The 19,626-nt window shown below is 41.0% G+C and overlaps 1 protein-coding gene and 1 pseudogene across 9 annotated transcripts in view; both read right to left on the bottom strand.

Moving 5' to 3' along the window:
* Positions 1 to 214: 214 nt before the first annotated feature.
* LOC309615127 (activator of 90 kDa heat shock protein ATPase homolog 1 pseudogene) lies at positions 215 to 7,010 on the bottom strand (annotated as a pseudogene). The gene has a single exon. The product of its transcript is annotated as an activator of 90 kDa heat shock protein ATPase homolog 1 pseudogene (transcript).
* Positions 7,011 to 12,950: 5,940 nt separating this feature from the next.
* MTDH (metadherin) overlaps positions 12,951 to 19,626 on the bottom strand; it is a gene marked incomplete at its 5' end in the record, with an annotated part of 55,099 nt that continues 48,423 nt past the window's right edge. For 7 of the 8 annotated variants that reach the window (XM_082364335.1, XM_082364338.1, XM_082364336.1 and 4 more), the window contains 3 exons: positions 12,951 to 16,061; positions 16,708 to 16,864; positions 19,279 to 19,419. In XM_082364335.1, the coding sequence (XP_082220461.1) occupies positions 15,991 to 16,061; positions 16,708 to 16,864; positions 19,279 to 19,419 (369 nt within the window). In that variant the 3' untranslated portion in view covers positions 12,951 to 15,990. Of the gene's footprint in view, positions 16,062 to 16,707; positions 16,865 to 19,278; positions 19,420 to 19,626 lie in introns of those variants that run through there. The other variant, XR_014236521.1, reaches the window with a different exon arrangement.

Raw genomic sequence — 19,626 nt, forward strand, 5'->3', positions numbered from 1 at the left:
GCTTTTGTGAGCATCTGAGATAGCAAACATAAAGCCCCTGCTATGAAATAGATGTTGCATACATGATAGCTATGACTAAGAATAAGATCTGAGATTTGTGGACTTGGAATCAACTCATACTCCATCCTACCATCAGCAAGTGTATTTTACTGATGGTGCTTTTGTTGTAAGAACAATCAAATGTGTGATGTGCTATTAAGTCCAAATTCTAAACTGTGTTTTAAAAACCTTTCTGCTATAATTATTCTTTACTGGGACTTCCCTGGTGGTCCAGTGGTTAAGACTCCATACTCCCAAGGCAGGGGGCCAGGGTTCAATCCCTGGTCAGGGAACTAGATCCCACATGCATGCCGCAACTAAGAGTTCACATGCCACAACTAAGGAGCCAGTGAGCCGCAACTAAGGAGCCCACATGCTACAACTAAGACCCGGCACACCCAAATAAATAAATAAATAAATAATAAAATTATAATCACTCTTTATCTTTCCATGTTTCAAAATTGGTACGTGGATGAAATCTGGTGCAATTTTCCTAACTTCAAGAAGATCTGAATAGCTTTCCTACTGGCCAAGTCAACTTTAAAGAGATTGGTGAAGGCAGGACTTCCCTGTTGGCGCAGTGGTTAAGAGTTCGCCTGCCAATGCAGGGGACGTGGGTTCGGGCCCTGGTCCGGGAGGATCCCACGTGCCATGAAGCAGCTGAGCTCTTGTGCCACAACTACTGAGCCTGTGCTTGCTCCTAGAACCCTCAAGCCACAGCTACTGAGCCCGCATGCCACAACTACTGAAGCCCGTGTACCTGGAGCCCGTGCTTTGCTAGGAGAGAGGCCACCGCAGTGAGAGGTCCGCGCACCGGGGTGAAGAGTGGCCCCCCCACTCTCCGCAGCTGGAGAGGGCCCGCGTGCAGCAAAGAAGACACAGCACAGCCAAAAATAACTAACTAAATAAATAAATAAATTTTAAAAAAGAGAGATTGGTGAAGGCACAGAGAGTGAGTTAAATAGTAGAAAACTCAATTTCCTAGTACAAACATGCAATGAGTAAACACAATTTCCTAGAACAAACAAACAAGGAAAGCCCAGACCTGACAAGCCCTGAGATAACAGGGACTGAAATCTAGTTAGATTGCTTCCCTCCTCTGCCCAGGCCCCATTCTCATTTAGCAAGAGGGGAATAGTGAAGGCGAATTGTTTCCTTCTTCTGGGGGAGGTTGAAAAGGAACTGCCTTGTGATGATCATTCAACACCTACTCAGACCAGGGTTTGGCCAGATGTGATAAAGTCCCTTTATCTTTACTTTTATGCCTTATGAGACAGTATAGATTGGCTGAAAAAAATAGTGTTTTTCATTATTTTGCAAAAACACCTTAGATTTTATGTGATTTACGTGATGAAATATTTTGGGCTCCATCCCTACATTATGGCCAGTTGTTTACTGCCTTACACAGCATTGATGTTGAAAGCTATACAATACTTATTCATCAGAGTTCAAATTCTCAGAGAGCTTCTGGCAAATAAACTATTTAAATTTATGATGATAATAGAGAGAGTGTGTATACACTTTCCAAGAAGGTCTTTTACCTGGAACTGACCACTGTTTACATTGTTGATGACTTCAAGCTCTCTGACTTGTAATATTCTCCAGCCCTTTGTCCTTATGTGAATAATAGAAGGGTAGGGTGTCGGTGCTTTCTCTTTGCACACCTAACATCAGGCCTCAGAGATTCTCAGTCTCTCAAGGATGTTGCTGTTAGAAGTATGTTTTCTTGATTTTTTATAGGTCACCCATCCCCGCACCGTGCGGCATGCGGAACTTCCCGGATCAGGGATCGAACCCGTGCCCCCTGCAGTGGAAGCTCGGAGTCTTAACAACTGGACCGCCAGGGAAGTCCTTGTGTTCTTGATTTTCAAGGCTCTGTCAAAGAAAGAGCTTCATTATTTATTTACTTATTAATTTCTGTGATAAGAACACAACATGAGGACTTCCCTGGCCGTCCAGTGGTTAAGACTCCGTGCTTCCACTGCAGGGGGCAGGTTCTGTCCCTGATGGGGAAACTAAGATCCCACATGCCATGTGGTGTGGCACCCCCAGCAAAAAATATCACAACATGAAATCTACCCTCTACTTTTGTTTTGTTTTAAATTGATTAATTTATTATTTGTTTTTTGGCTGCTTTGGGTCTTCATTGCTGCACGCAGGCTTTCTCTAGTTGCAGCGAGCAGGGGCTATTCATTGCGGTGCACGGGCTTCTCATTGCGGTGGCTTCTTTTGTTGCGGAGCAAGGGCTCTAGGAGCACCGGTTTCAGTAGTTGTGGCGCACGGGCTCTAGAGGGCAGTAGTTGTGGCACACGGACTTAGGTGCTCCGCAGTATGCAGGATCTTCCCCGGCCAAGGTTCGAACCCGTGTCCCCTGCATTGGCAGGCGGATTCTTAACCACTGCACCACCAGGGAAGTCCTGACATTTACCCTCTTAACAAAATTTTAAGTGCACTATACAGTTTTGCTGACCATAGGCACAGTGTTGTACAGCACGTCTCTGGAACTTACTCGTCTTGCATAACTGAAACTTTATACCCATTGAACAGCAACTCCCCATCTCCCCCTCTCTCAGCCCCTGGCACCCACCATTCTGCTCTCTGTTTCTCTGAGTTTGACTAGTTTAGATTTCTCATGTGAATGGAATCATGCAGTATTTGTCCTTCTGTGACAAGTTTATAAATTTTTTTTTTTGATTCAACTGTGCTTAACATTTCACCAGGAAAAAGTATCTTTGTTACTTTTACTAATATCCCTAATGATCACTCTCAACCCAGAACTCACCAGCCTCACCACATTTTTTATCAGCTACCCATAGGGTGCAGAGGAGATGACTATTCAGAACTTTACGTTCACTTCAGTTATTTCTAACAGGATCAAGCTCTAGGTGATAACAAACCAAATCAACCGTCCCCAAGTGCATTTTCTGGTCTAGTATGCAGCAGCAGGATCTAATAGGGAGACCAGAGCTTCCCTGGGTTAAAGCAAATTTATTTTAATAAAACACGTGGTTTTCAACAGAATTTGAACTTATTTCCAAATTGGCCCTTATTTTAAAAGCTTTGGGACTTCCCTGGTGGGGCAGTGATTAAGAATCTGCCTGCCAATGCAGGGGACATGGGTTCGATCCCTGGTTCAGGAAGATCCCACATGCCACAGAGCAACTAAGCCCGTGCGCCACTACTGAGCCTGCGCTCTAGAGCCCGCGAGCCACAACTACTGAAGCCCGCGCGCCTAGAGCCCGTGCTCCACAACAAGAGAAGCTACCGCAATGAGAAGCCTGCACACCGCAACAAAGAGTAGCCCCGCTGGCCGCAACTAGAGGAAGCCCACGCGCGGCAGTGAAGACCCAACGCAGCCAAAAATAAATAAGTAAATACATAAATTAAATAATTAAATAAATAAAAGCTTTGCTTTTGGGGAGTGGTATATAGCCACTCTGGAAAATAGTTTAGCAGTTTCTTACAAAATGTAACAAGCAATCACCGTACAATGCAGTCATTTCACTCCTGAGCATTTATCACAGATTAATGAAAACTAAAAATATGTACACGAATGTTCACTGCAGCTTTCTTCATAACAGTGCAAATCTGGAAATAATCCAAACGTCCTCAATGGATGGATGGTTAAATAAGCTGTATACAAATATGCCATGGGGTGCCACACAACAAAAACAACAACAACAACAGGAATAAACTATTAGTACAATAGTTTGGATGGATCTGAAGGGAATTATGCTTAGTGAAAAAGCCAATCCCCAAAGATACACACTGTATGATTCCATTTATATCACATTCTTGAGATGAAAAAATTATACAGATAAAGAACAGAGTGTGTGTTGCCATGGGTTATGGACAGGGGTGGGGCTGGGAAAGTGTGTGTGATTGTAGAAGGGGAACATTGTGAGACGGGGCTGTTGTGTAGCTTAACTGGTGCTGATTACACAAATCTACGTGTGATTAGATTGCATAGTGTTAAATGCACACACAGAAGGGCATCTAAAACTGAGGAAATCTGAATCAGATGTTGAGTCATACCAATGTCAATTTCCTGCTTGCCACGTTGTGCTGGAGTTTTGCAAGATATTGCCTTTGAGGGAAACTGGTGAAGGGGTCTGTATTATTTCTTACAATTGCATATGAATCTACAATTATCTCAAAATAAAAAACGTTTAATTAAATAAAAGGCTTTGCTTATAAAGTTGAATAATATATTGCCGAGCAAGCAATTCTTTCATTCGAAAGACTATTACAGAGCAAAGAAAGTTCTCATCGGTTTCTACTGAGGAACGGCACACATTGCAAAATAGAACTGTAGGCCTCAGGAAAGTTATAAATCACTTGTGTTATTGAGAAAGCAATTTGGTGTCAGTATTCTCTGGAAGTCAATGCGAGGATAAGAGCAGCATAAAATGAGAGTAACCTAGATAAATTCTCAATAAATTCTAAAAATGAGATTTTAATCACCTTTGTTATGCTTTGAGCTCAGAATTGGACTCTCCACTGATGCAGGTTCAAACTGCAGATTTGCACATGAGCAAATTTCTGTGTTTAGACATTAACAGTTATTCTGGTCACACTTGAAAAGTGTCTATCCAGCGAATGGCTCTCCCATTTTCACTGTGAGGATGGCACGGTGGAGGCACAGGAAGATAATGGACAGAGAAGGTCTCAAAGAATGCAAAGGAGTCGGCTGAGGAAGACAGGGCAGCAGTGATACGGTGGGCGATGGATCCAGGTACAGGACAGGTATAGATGCAGGCCAGGGCCCTGCAGAGGGGGACAGGACAGTCTGTGTGTGTGTGTATAAAAGAGTTAGGGATGAGGACTGAGGAGATCAGGAAAGGATTCCAGGAGATTTAAACTGATCTGGAAGTGACTGCCTATATGGCTCTTGAGAAGGAAATACGATACAATAAATTGAATTATGTTATCAGTTTGGTCCCTCGGTTGCACTCGCCACATTTTAGGGACTCAATAGGCTCATGTGGCTAGTGGCTTCCATATTTGGCAGCACAGATATAGGACATTTCTTCCACTGAGAAAGTTCCATAGGGCTGCACATGCCTGGAACGGACTATGTGTAGCCAGGGAAGGGTATTCTAGGTGAAGCAGGCAAAGAACAGTCAGGAAGGGGTGTGTGCAGGGAGCAGTGGGAGGCGAAGGTAAAGGTAGTTTGGAATCAGATTGTGGAGCGTCCGAAGGAACAGAAGGTCTAGGGGTATGAAGATCAGCACTTACTTTTCTTGTTTAACAATATATCCCGGTGATCATGAGATATCAGGAGATGGAGATTTGCCTTATTCCTTTCTGCAGCCACACAGAATGCCATCACTGCGTGTCACGTAAGTTATTCAGCCAGCACCTCCTGATGGCTCTCTGTGTTCTTCCCAGTCTTCCACTTACAAGCAGTGCCTAACGTCTAAGGCGTTTTGTGTTTTAGGCAGTGTCCTCCTGAACTCAGGGCTTCCAGTGGTGGCCTCCAGGAGCCCAGCCTAGAACCCACTTTTCTAGTTCTTTCTTGTTTGAAAAATGGCAGTCGGGGGATGGGATGGGTATCGTGGTCCGGGTGCAGGTTGGAAGAAGAATTTCCAGACACGAAGTATTTTAGAAAAGAGTGAGTTTATGGAGAACAAAGAACAGAGCAGAGTTAGTGAGGGCGCGGCAAGTACAGCGGGCCGACTTCCTGGTAGACCGGGGAAAGCCGACCCCCTTTGTGGGCTAGTAGCCAACTTTTATAGCCTCAAGACAAAGGAAATTCCAGCTGGCAGGATGGCATTAGGTGATTGGTCAGGATGCTACAAGGTTACTACATGGTGATTATTTTGCCTAATATGGAGTCGGGGGTGGGGGGGGGGCTGTCCGGTTAGATTAGGAGAGCCCATGGCAACCGTTGCTATGGGGGTTCGGTTAATTCTGGAATTTCTGTCCTGTGTCCTTTTTTTTTTTTGGATTTTTGAATTACGTTTATTTAGCGTTATGTACACATAAAAGAGAAATCACCCTCTGTTCCCACTCAACAGAAAACATGCACAAACCCAAGGTATATATGAAGGGAAGGGGTCCCAGCCCCAAGTTAGTGGTTGGGTGGGATGGTGCAATCCTGTAAGTCACAAGCCCCAGTCAGGAGAGGCCCGGACTGAAGTGTTCCGCGGGCTGTACCCCCTGCAGCTGGCCCTAAAATAAGCGTGCGCCATAGCCAAAGGTCTGTTCGAGGCCCTCAAAGTAGTACCGCTGCCAGCCCTGCCGTGTCCTCTCCTCCTCAGGGCCAGGGATGCCTCGGCCTTCCTTGCACAGCTCAGTCTCTCCATTCTTGTCAATGAAGGTCAAGGTGATGGTGGCAAAGAGCCCTTCTGGCCAAGATTTAAACCTCCACTTCATCACAATATGTCTCTCAGGGATCAAAGAGATTACAGCCTTAACTTTTATCTACAGAGCAGATCAGTGAGTTCTCCAGAGACATTGCCATCTACCAGGTGAAACTTGCCCCCTTTGTCTGCTTCTAACATTGCAGGAGCATGGGTAAAGGCCCGAACAAGCTCCTGGGTGGTAAAAACTCTATGGAGCTCCTCTGGTGATGTCAGGAAGGTTTCTCTAAGGGTGTTCTTACAAGTGGGGATTTTGACACCAACAGGTCTGGCCTGGGTTTTTGAAGGAGCAGGCTTAGCCTTGCGCCTCAGTTTTCAGTGCTGGCTGCCCGACTGGGTCTATTGCCTCTCCGTTCATTGTAGGCAAGATCATACCCCGCGTGAGCTCTGTTTTCAGGGTGCTGATGTAAATTCCCATTGCTTCTCTTAGCGGTTTCACCCCTTCTTCCTTCATTAAGGCCACGAGATTCATGTCAGGCTCACCCTTGACAGGGCTCACACTAATCTCCACTTCATCCACACTATTTTCGTCAGACGAGTTGGGGATCTCCACATGGCCCTTGTACTGCACCCCAGACTTAGAGGTACCTGTCCAGTTTAGTTTGACGCTCCACTCATAAAAGAAGATAAGTTTGCCTTTGCGACTGTAAATAGATGCCTCTCCATCAAGCTTATTCACTTCGGTCACCTCGCACTTGCCTTCCTCATCTTGCACACGCACTGCTAGGAACGGTGTTTTCAGCTTATCTGTGGACCAGTTTGAAGCATCTCTCTCTGTCCTGTGGAGACACAAAGGACACTTCTCATTGTTTCCCTGAACCCTTAATCAGCCATGCTGAGCCTCATGGGAGTTGTAGTCTTGTTGACTGACCTGCCGGATAACCGCAGAAGTGTCCTGTGTCATTGATATAGGGTGTCCTTGATGTAGGGCTGTATAGCAGGGGCTGAGAGCATGCCCTGTATTCTAATTACCGTCTGTATTGGTTTCAGATTCCTCCTTCAGGTTTTAAACCTGCCCTGTGGTAATAGGCAATGGTAGGCACACCAGGCCGGAGGGCAGGGGCCAGTCTCAGCACTTACCAGCCAAATTATTTGCTTGGAGTCAAAGATGCCCTTAGTACCTCTTCAGCACCATTATCTTCTCCAGCTTTTACTCTGACTGTAAGGTCTCGACTGTCACCTAGGGTCTTTTTTTTTTTTTTTTTTTTTAACATATTTATTGGAGTATAATTGCTTTACAATGGCGTGTTAGTTTCTGCTGTATAACAAAGTGAATCAGCTATACATATACATACATCCCCATATCTCCTCCCTCTTGCGTCTCCCTACCATCCTCCCTATCCCACCCCTCTAGGTGGTCACAAAGCACGGAGCTGATCTCCCTGTGCTATGCGGCTGCTTCCCACTAGCTATCTATTTTACATTTGGTGGTGTATATATGTGCATGCCGGTCTTAAACAGACTTCCCATTGCTCTGAGTTTGCATTAAAGCCCAGTGAAGGGAGTAGGGTTGTCCCATATTTGAGCTTAGAGTCTCTGTGGGAGTGCATCTTCAGCCATTCTCTCCTACAGTTTTATTTCCCTTTGCTTCCTGCCTCAAAGGACACATAAAATGCCCCTTTATAACAAGGCTAGATACCTTTGTCTTGGTCCCATTCTGCAATTCTCAGAACAACTTTTTATACTTCATACCTTAAAAATCACACTTCTAAATATTAATACCTTGAGTTTATAGCTTTGCTCATGAGCTGCTATCTGTAATTTACTTTAGAATGCTTCAGCATGGAGAGTGTGATATAAAAATGTGTGTTAGTTTAGCTACCCTAGGGGAAGCTGGCTACTCTAATTCCATTGGTGATCAGCTAGCATCATATCAGAAAGATCCTGCTCCAGAGGAAGTTACCATAAATACTTCCGTTTTCCATATCTTTGATCAGCAGTGAATTCGTCACTTGTCTTTCTTTTTTATTTTTTAAAATTTATTTTATTTTTGGCCGCGTTGGGTCTTTGTTGCTGCGCGTGGGCTTTCTCTAGTTGTGGTGAGCGGGGGCTACTCTTCGTTGCAGTGTGCGGGCTTCTCATTGCAGTGGCTTCTCTTGTTGCGGAGCACGGGCTCTAGGTGTGCAGGCTTCAGTAGTTGTGGCACGCGGGCTCAGTAGTTGTGGCTGGCGGGCTCTAGAGCGCAGGCTCAGTAGTTGTGGCGCACGGGCTTAGTTGCTCCATGGCACGTGGGATCTTCCCGGACCAGGGCTAGAACCCGTGTCCCCTGCATTGGCAGGCAGATTCTTAACCACTGTGCCACAAGGGCGGTCCCCAAATAAAGCATTTTGAAAGTTTTAAAAATTGTATACAGTTAAATATGTCTACCTTCTCTTTTACAGCTTCTAGGTTTCCCATTCTTGGTTAAGAACATCTTCCCATAAAAAGTGATATATGTCAATTATTTCTCAATGAAACTGAAAAAAAATTTTCCTTTATAAAAACAAAGAAAGAATATCTCCTCCATTCCTGGGTTGTACATGTAGTTTCCTGCATTGTCTTTTAAGATTAAAAAATATTTTTTTTCAGTCTTTAATCCAACTGGGATTTATTTTCATATAAGGTATGATGGGGCCCAGCTTTATTTTCTTCTAGTCAGATAAGTTGTGCCAGTACCATCTATTAAAGAAATCAACCTTTTACCACAAAACTAAAACACCACTTAAACTGTATACAGAATTCCCATGAATATAGGAATGTACCTCTGGATTCCCCATCCTGTTCTTCCAACTTATTTGACTATCTTTTTGTTGACAACTTATTAAACTGCACTGGTGTAATGCTCAATAAATTCTGAATATACTTTATGCTTGGAGTTGCTCACACAGCCAAAATTCATTGTCTCGTATCCCTTGCTGCTTGACACACATGGATATGACCTTGCCCCTGCCCAACACTAAGAAAGGAGGGGGGAAACAGGAGGCCTGGGCAGAACCCAGTTGTGGAGGCATGGCCTGCAGCAGCAGCTGAGTCAGGAGTTCAGGTCTGGGCATCCTCATGGGAGCTGGTGGGGGGGTTGTTTCTGCTCCAGCAGACTATGAGGCCAGGTGTTACTCCTGGTAGGTTAAGGGAATCTGGATCTCTTGTGCTTCCAGATTCCTTTTCAGCATAAACTAGCCAGAGGGGATTCTGGGTTTTACCACTAAGAACCCTGATGGATACAAGTCATTTTAAATTTTATTCTCATAACTGGTATTCATGAGGTGGGCCCCCTTGCCCTCTCTTGCAGCTGCTCGCTACTTTTTCTTACTTCATTTTTTTCAAATTATTTGTTTCCATAGTCTTTGAGGTACTTGAAAAATCTGTTTCAGTCTAACTGGAATTGAGCTGAATTTATATATTTGGGAAATATTGATATTTTTGTTTTCCAAATAAAGAAGGATAGTTTTTCATTTGTTAGATCGTTATTCTGTCCTTCAAAAAGACTACAGTTTTCATTTGGTCTTGTATCTTTCTTGAAACATTTATTTCTAGATACGGTAGTTATGGAAATTCCCTGGTTGTCCAGTGGTTAGGGCTTGGCACTTTCACTGCCGGTGCCCTGGGTTTGATCCCTGGTCAGGGAACTAAGATCCCACAAGCCGTGAGGCGCGGGCAAAAAAAAAAAAAAAAAATCATAGTTTTAGTTGTGATGTAATTGGATTTTTTTTTCCATTTCCTTTTCTAGGTGCTTATTCTAGTACATAAAATTCTATTGGTTTCGTGTATCTGCCACTTCAGCGTATTCTCTTCCTAGTGCTCATAAGCTTTTTATTAGAATCTCTTGGGTTTTCTAGGTATGAAAACAGGAAAAAATGATTTCTCTCTTCTTTGATGTTGTACCAATTTAAACATTTTTAAAAAATACAGATGGTTTCTATGTTTTTTTAAAAAATATTTATTTATCTATCTATTTGGCTGCGCCGGGTCTTGGTTGAGGCACGCGGGATCTTTTGTTGCGGCCTGCAGGATCTAGTTCCCTGACCAGGGATTGAACCCGTGCCTCCTGCATTGGGAGGACGGAGTCTTGACCACTGGACCACCAGGAAAGTCCCAATTTAAGCATTTTTTTAACTGTTCATACCTAAGACAATGTTGACTAGCAAGTAACCCTGCCTTGCTCTGACTTTAATAGATATGACTTTAGTATTTCACCTACTTCAAGTTTTTAAAATCTAAATTGGAATAGCTGTTGGATTATAATACTTCAGCTTAGTGTCACGATCATGTACTTTTTCTGCTTTAATCTTGCGATTAAATGAAATGTTAGATTTCTTGATATTATTATACCTGTTTTATTCTTTCGATAAATTTCTGGATTTTGATTGCTAATTAACAGAAATGCCCCCCGGTTTCTGGCATTTGGATGCGCCTTTCCTAGTTCCAGTGCTAAGGAAGGTTTTCTTCCATTGTTCATTATTGTGGTCATTTCAGTTTTGATAAGAAATGGGAAATAGCTCCAAATTTTCCCGGCAATGTATTTTTTAAATTATTGAAGACAGTTTAGAAGAGAAAGAAAGCATTCATAATTCCAGGGTCTTAAGTAGCTAACAGCTCTGGTTGTCCAGCCAGTAAACACCCTTGTGGTGTTTTTCAGAATGTCTGCAGCCCCCTCAGCCAACTTTGCAAGGAACCCTTGCCCTAAGGACACACGCTACTCTTCTGAACCCTGGGGGAAGCTCCTGTCTAGAAAAGAGCCTCGCTGCCCTCTTTCCCTGGGGAAACGCTGCCACGTAAAGCGTGCACTACGCAACTCCGAGGGCACTATTCATGTTCAGATTCACTGTGCGTATGCATATTTATTACAACAATTTCCCAACAGATGTCAGTGGAGTGAATCGAGGAAGCAGTAGCAGTGAGGCTGTCATGACACCCTTCCAAGACCAGGCTATGTGTTACCTGGGACCCCTACTCAGTTGTGGCCCCGAAAAGGAGCTGTGCCCCTGCTGGGCACCTGAGAGCAGCTAGTTTCATCCATGCCTCCTCAGCCCGCCCCTACACCCCGCCTTGGTCCTGTTACCTGACAACAACAAACAGCAAGCTCACCCCCAAGATCCCCCTACTGGTAATGTTCTATTTCTTAAGCAGAATGGTGGTTTCAGAGGTGTTCATTTTATTATGCTTTATAATTTATGTACATGTTACATATATTCATTTTGAATGCTTTGATACAATAAATAAAAAAGGAAAGCACACATACAAAAAAGAATGCCATTATCACGGGGATGACCTTGAATCTGCTTAAAATTTTCTTCAGATTAGCCTATTCATGAACCTCAGTATTGTTAATTAAGTAGGTAGCAAACATCTTATAATGTACCTCATATACCTTTTTTTTTTTTTTTTTTTAAACTCATATACCTTTCTTGATGGTAGGATTAGAAATCATTGTGTTAAAGTATTTAGAATAGTAACAGTGCCTTTTAATTTTTTAAAGATTACATTAGACACCAGGGTAACTTCTACTGAAAATTGTTATAATCTATACTTGCAGTGTAGGTGTGAAAGCAGGCTGCTAAGTTTTTTTAAGCCTCTAGGTCTCTAGAATTTCAAGCAGTCACTGAGTGGCAGAAATTTCTTCCACCATCTATTACATGTAAGTTGAAACACTATCAGCTGCTACTCTGAGCAGCATCCAAGAGATTTTAAAATTTCTGCTCGATTGGAAAAGCTAAAACCTGACCTTAAAAGTGACACTTGGCTGCAGGATATACACAACGTAGTCAACCCTGTGACAGAAGACTGCTAGCTGTTCCTGATAACCACTTCTCTGCTGCTTCCTCAGGAATGAATCCTGAAATGTTAATTTGGCCAATGACAGCCCAGGATAAACACTATTACTTCCCATCCCCCTCTGTAGCTAGTAGGATCAAGTGATTGAGTTTGGGTGGATAAGCCTGTGTGGTGTGAACAACTTGTAAGAAGTGTTCTTAAAGGAAGGGAGCAGAAATGCTCAGAGGAGGTTTCTAGCTGGTGCAGCTGTCTGCAACCGTGACATGAAAGCCACATGTTGAGAATGTGGAAGGGCAACACAGAAGGACCTTGGATGCCTGGCCCTGCAGAGTGTCAGAGTAGCCCTGGCCTGCTTTCTCAGGCCTGCTTTCTCTCTCTTTTTTTTTTTTTTTTTACATGCAAGAGAAATAAACTTCTATATTAAGTCACTGTTGTTTAGGACACAGCCATACTAATACCTAATGCCAAATTTGAGTTTAATTTCCTTAATTTAAAAGGTTGATACAAGTGATACACTACACCTGGTGGCAGTTACATCTACTGCTGTAAGATGGAAGCTGTTTCCCATAGAGAACACTGTGTCACGAACAGGGACATTTCAAGAGATGCTTCACTCCAAGTACCTGACTTGCCGGTGGTAAAGCCTGCAAGTACACCTACGGTTTCAGAGCATCAAGAACATTTGAAACGTTTAGAACCTATAGTTTAGAAACATCAAGAACATCAAAAAGTCACTGCCTTTAGACTAGCTTAGGATGCGAAGTGCCCTCCCATAAGAGAACCGTAAGGAGCAACTTAAATCAAAAATGGTTTGTTTTATTTACAATACTCAATGCATTTTACAAATAACATATTTGCATTCCCTAAGTCTTTCGGAAAGTAATTCCAGTTTGTGCAATGAGTTTATAGGAAAGTCTTAAGACATCTGTTAGACATCTTAAATTCTAAATTTTGAAAGATATTTCACACTCTATTAATAGAGGACTGTTTGTAATTAAGAAAAACTAAACTCTGTAGTTAAATATTGCCCTTCAATATCTTTAACCCAAGTACAAACTGGATTAGCCTATGAAATAATACCATTAGATTCAGATGAGTCATTCCCACTGCCCGCCTAATAAAATGCATGCACAAAGTAAACACGGTCAATTACATTAATGACATTTTATTTCAATACTTGTTTTTTGGACTCTCTCAACTACTGTTTTGCTCAATTCAGGATACAGAGAGGTAGGATTCCAGTCTGGGGAAGTCCTAACCCACTACTCCTTGCTCCAGAACAGGGAAGGATTTTCATTCAGTTAAGTACGGGGAGACAGGTCAGGATGAGGGAGAGTTTTCAGTAGTTTCTCTAGGAGGCTTTGTTTGCTAATCAGAACAAGGGTCCCCTCCAGGCCTGACAAAGCCTGAAGGGATCACTTATCTCCCTACTAGTGGTTTGGGGAGCAACTAATCCAAGCCTCCAAAGGACAACAGGCTCCCCTCTCTCCTCTCTCCCCTGAATCACTACCTTGATTTTATTGCCTTCTGAGTTTATGTTGGAAACAGTTCCTCTGTTCAGACGCCAGAAACTGCTTTCATGTCACATAAACAACTTTATGGAACAAGAGCGATGAACAATGATACTTTGTGTAAGAGTTTGCATCTCATGCATGTGTAAGAGAATGAACTTATTAATTTTATCACTCATAGCTGCCATCTCTTAAAACATAAAAATCCATGCCCTAGTTCTTGAGCCAGAGAGAAGGGACAGGTATCTCCATCCTGGATCCACCCCAATTTAGCAGTGCACTTCTCCGTCTCCACACCGAATCTCCCCTCAAAAGATGGTGTTTCTAACACCTGGTGTTGGTGGTTGAATGAGAGATACTAAGCTGGAGAAATAAACTCCGACATTCGACATAGCCAACACAATTCTAAGATAAAGAAATGGTGAGGTAGAGTTGAGAGAGTTCAATTAAATTTTTTGAGCATAGATCTTTTGGCACATTCTAAAATTACACAGACTCCCTAATTCAATTCTCCTTTGTGATACCTTTACAAAGTGCTGCAATGTAGGAATCCTTGGATCTCTTTAGGAAGCATCTATATAAAGCGAACAGAGCACAGTCATTTGAAGAAATCCACTCCTGGCACTTTAGCTTATTTACCCCGATATTGAAGCAAATAAAAACAATGCTATCCATTTGCTGAATTTATTTAAACAAATCAATTTAGAAATATAGAATTAAACAAAACTTCTGACATGTAAACATACTGCCATGTTCCTGAAACAGATGTTAACACCTGATAAAAGTTAATAATCACTTGTTAGGAAAGCTGTCCATTAATAAGGCCAGTCTTCAGCAAAACTAAAAGCATTTTGTTTCTTTAGCTTTCCTAGTGTGACAATGCAATACTATCAAACCACAGTCAAATATAATAAAGACAAGATTGGATGGACAGATCAGTACCATTGGTTACAGCTGTTAAACAGTTTCATTCTTGGCGCCACAGGAAAACAATTAAGCCAATCACATCGAATAAATCATGGCTTTTTTTCTTTATCACAATTCACTAAGTGATGTTAATTATGGTCCTTGTCAAACACGTTGGTAAAGGCTATTTACAGTGTACATGGCTGAGCATGCACTATTTATAGTTACAAAGATACCTGCCAGTTTATTACAATAGAATTACACAGTGCCTGAAAATGGTGAAACATCTCACACATCATTTAAATCAATACAGTTTCAAGCAGGAAACGTTCCTTATTTGATCACGATTGCAATAATTACATGAAAATTCTTATAAAAACACGAATCCCCTTCAAGAAATTGATGCATATTCTACGCACTACAGGTTAAGGCAGTAAAAAAATGTATTCCTGATAACTGGAGGTCTTGACAATGTCAATTAAAGCTGTCTGACTTTAGTTTTTCATTCTCCATCATGTAATCAAAGTGCTGTCTGTATAACTAGTTTGTGAAAGATTTCATTTTTAAAGTCAAAAAAGTATTAGTAATGAAGAAGAGTTGATGCTGGAAAAAAAGTAATTGCTAGGGAGAGGAAAAAATGTAAGGTGGATTTTGCCTGAAAGTTTTCAAATCATCAACAAGAGCATTATTTGTGAGTCTGAACCTTAAAAGTATAAAACAAATACATATAGTTTACCTTTCTTAACTTAAAATATACTGTACTTTGAACAATTCAAGTAAAGTAAGACTATCAAAAATAACTTCATAAGCCATACAAGTGTCAACTGCATTTTGAATGTTTTAAGAACTTTTTAAAAATTGTAAACTAAACCATGACAGTTTAGTTAAACAAATAATAAATGACTTTTTATTTGCACTTGTGATTTCTTTAATACAAATTGCTACCAACAAATATGTAAAGATATGGCAGATTATGCATTTGATCAAAGCACTTTGATTTAAGCATAAAACAGATTCAAATGGTTTAAGTTCCGTGCATAAGATCCAAGAAGCTGCTTACTAATATGTAGGCAACCCTCTCTCTAATCAGAATCCTTTATTCCTCAGCTGCAGATGAGACAGGGCACAATCTGTTGTAAACAGGGCACTGTTGTAAAACCAGGATAATATTCTTAAATTAAGATCGTTGTTAGATTGAAAAGACTTTCCCCAAGTGTCTTCCAATTCTGCTGACCTCTTAATTTCATAAATTAACTTTCCTTTGATTCCATTTTTACGGTGGTTGTGTTCACAGTTTTGTTTTAAAAATCGGTTTAAATTTATATAAAACTCTGTACATGTTCACAAATTATTGCATAAACAGCATAATCTTCAAGACAGTGTTTGCAAACACATGTCCAATTCAGGAAAAAAAATATTCACGTTTCCCGTCTGGCTTTTTTCTTCTTTTTTATTTGTTTGGGAGATTCCCAACTAGTTTCAGACTTGGCTAAAAGGCAAAAAAAAAAAAAAAAAAAAAAGAGAGAGAGAAGTTAGGACAGTAAATACTGTTCTGTTTCAAAAATATGAAAGTATCAATAAAAACATGCTTTGAAATCCACTAATGATGCTTCAAATTTTATGTCTACATTTTCAAGTTCTAGTTACATGTTTTTAGGTTATTCTCTGGCTGCCTTCCTCTTTTCCTTTCCTCTGTATTATTTGGTTTAACGATATGGATGATATTTCATCAGTTTTGACCTAGAAAAACCATTGTTTAAAAGACTCAATCTAAGTAATAAAAGTGAAAGTGGGTAAAATGGACACTAAAGGTAGCTAAAGGGAGAAAAAGAGGTGAAAAAAAAGGGCACAGGACAATTTGCAGTCTCAAGAACATGTGCACAGAAAAAGGGAGGGACTGGGCGAGTAAGGGTAGGCATAGCCCTCCTTTGTGTATGTCCTTGGCCACCTATTCTTGCCTGAAGTGACTTCAGCTCCCTGGCCCTCCCAACTGAGGTCCACAAGGGTCCAAGGAATCTAGGCTTTGCAAAGGAGGAAAGGGATGCTGTAGTAAGTAATCCATTAGACTTCTAAGACAGTAACACTTATAGACAGTACAGAGAACACCAAAAGAACCAAAAATGAGAATTACTTACTCTGTGAAGGAGGCACACTATTTTGCTTAGTATTCGACTTGGATTTATCTGTTTCTTGTAGCATCGGTGGCACTTGGGAAGAGCTCTTGTCAGAATCACTTTTTGATAAAATAACAGATGGCTCGGTAGAAATAGCAGGTGGAAGAGTCTTGATAGGCTATTTTGAAATGAAATTATCTTAGATTTTCATAAAAAATTTCAAATAAAAATAAGTATCATAGTAATACAAGAGGCTGTATAGCAGTAATATGAACATGGTTGCCAAATAATTTATCAGCAGAAGCGCTACAACTCATGCCTGCCCTCTAGTGACATATAACCAAATAAGTCTTTATTTACAATATCCACAAATACAGGTTGGGATAAAAATGGATAAATGTGTAAAATCACAAGATGTTTACTGAATTTCACATAAGAGTGAATAATTCCATTTTCATTAACTTTTACATTTTTCTTTTTCATTACAAGTAACAGGATTTTTTTATGTTTTGGTATTCAATGGTTCTGTCCACTTCCCACTAACTCTCACCTCCTCAAAACCTTTTCATGTGAAGGCAAAAAGAAAATAGCAAATTTCTGAACTACCAGTAGGTGATACTCCCTTTTGTCCTTCTCAAGAGTTAGGGATATCTCAAAGAGCAGCAGCAACAGGTTCAGTTTCCTCTCCAAGGAAAAAGATGGCCTCAGATACAGCAGGCTATGGCTACTAGTCTTATCTATTAAAGCAACAAGTAAAACTCAGGTCCAAATCGTCAGAGTTCTATTGAGTCTGGTAGTGAAATCATAATGCGTAGGGCCTGAACTCTTGAATCTTCCTTCTCCTCTGCAACCTCAGAGCAGAGACGTAAACTAACTGATTTGCCTGAATGAGGCCTGTTTTTTTTTTTTTTTTTTTTTTGCCTGTTAATGAATGTTCAGGACAGGTAACAACAGAAACCCCAACACTTACAGTGCCTTGAGGCTGTAATAGATGAGTAAGAGATCATCTCACCCTTTAGCTCTACCTGTGATGATTATTTTGGATATAGAAACAAGGGTAAGTCATGCTTCTCTTGCCCCTTGTTCTTCCAGGCTCCATGGGTTCAAGAAAGCACAATGGGAAAGGAAACAAGAGGAAGATGTGTGTACCCAGGTAACTACTAGGATTCCTTCTTCCTATTTCAGGTATCTGAAGCTGCAGTTATGTTGCTTGGTTCAACTTTAATAATGTTTCCTGTATTTATTTCATACCCAAAAGTTTTAGTACTCATTTTAAATCTCTTTCCCTCCCCATTCTCTCACTTACCTATATTAAATCACAGAAGGACTCAAATATCCTTTACAAGATGGCTTCTGAAAATGACTTATTAAGTAAAACATCAAAATGTCATATGACCCTTTGCAGTCTATTAAATTTATGTATGTATTTTTTAAAAAAATTAATTTATTTATATATTTTTGGCTGCGCTGGGTCTTCGTTGTTGCACGCAGGCTTTCTCTAGTTGCGGCGAGTGGGGGCTACTCTTCATTGCGGTGTACAGGCTTCTCATTGCGGTGGCTTCTCTTGTTGTGGAGCACGGGCTCTAGGTACGCGGGCTCTAGGTACGCGGGCTCTAGAGTGCAGGCTCAGTAGTTGTGGCGCACGGGCTTAGTTGCTCTGCGGCATGTGGGATCTTCCCGGACCGGGGCTCGAACCTGTGTCCCCTGCATTGGCAGGCGGATTCTTAACTACTGCGCCACCAGGGAAGTCCTATGTATGTATTGAGACTGCATTCTTTTATGTCAAAATACTCTCAGGGAATTAAAAGCATCAAGTCCAAATAGGAAGTATGGTTAAGATTTTTAGTACCAGACTGTTACAAATTCTTTCTCTTAACAGTAATTCAGGTTCTTGTGTAAAGCTGTCTCATTAAATATGTAAGCTCCACAGAGGCAGAGATTTTTTTGTCTGCTTTGTTCTTTGATGTGTCCCCAGAATCTTAAGTAGTGTGTGGCATTGTGTTAGGTTCTCAATACATTTTTTGAATGAGTATATAAACGAACCATGCAGAATTTCATGGTCATTCATATTTCTTATATTTCTATATGATATAACTTACCAAATTAGAAATCAGACTTTAAAGAGCTATGGTCTTTGTGTCACTGGTCTAGACCTTTTGTAAAACGGTCCCTTCTGACATATCAAAATTTTCCACAGATGGCACACAGTTCAAGACACTGTCAGCAAATTTTAAACAAATGTTACATTCTGAGAGGTCGGACCATAGTCACGTTATATTATGTGCATGCTTTTGGGGGAGTGGAACCAGTCACATTTTCTGTAAGGCATCTATCCCTTGTATGCCTAGATATTTAAGAAAAAAATACAGTCTAGTGGCTCTCTCTAGTTTGGCCTCTGATAGTTATGGGACTTGGGCCAACTTATTCAACTTCTCTAAACTCATTTATATAATGGTTTGCACCTTTCTTGTGGGGTTGTTGTGAGGGCAATTTGGTGTATTTAAAATGTTTAGCATGGGCCTCCATAAAATATTACTATTAATACAATTCTCAAGTCATCAAAATTGTATTCCTTACGTATCAGAAAGTTACCTGGCTGTTTCTGATGAGTGCTTCAGCTGGGTCACTAGTGCTTATGGTCTTCGAAGAAAAAGCTTTTTCCTGTTTTGCACGGACCTTAGAGGTATTCACTGGGAGCTCTTCTCTAATCTCTTTTTCTAATTCTTCTGTGTCCTACAGAGAAAAGTAGTGCATTAGATGATACAAATCACTCATTCTTACTAATTAAAATCTATTTGGTTTATAGTACTACTGTCCAGAAGGTATTCCAAGAAGATAATTTTATTTCAGAAACTGCCCAAATGGCTTAAAAGAGCATAAAAAAATAATTATTCAAAGAATTTTAACCATAGGTACGTTTGGAATATACGTTCATCATCC

This window comes from Balaenoptera borealis (genome assembly GCF_965194805.1).
Source record: "Balaenoptera borealis genome assembly, chromosome: 17".
NCBI classification, from domain to species: Eukaryota; Metazoa; Chordata; class Mammalia; order Artiodactyla; family Balaenopteridae; genus Balaenoptera; species Balaenoptera borealis.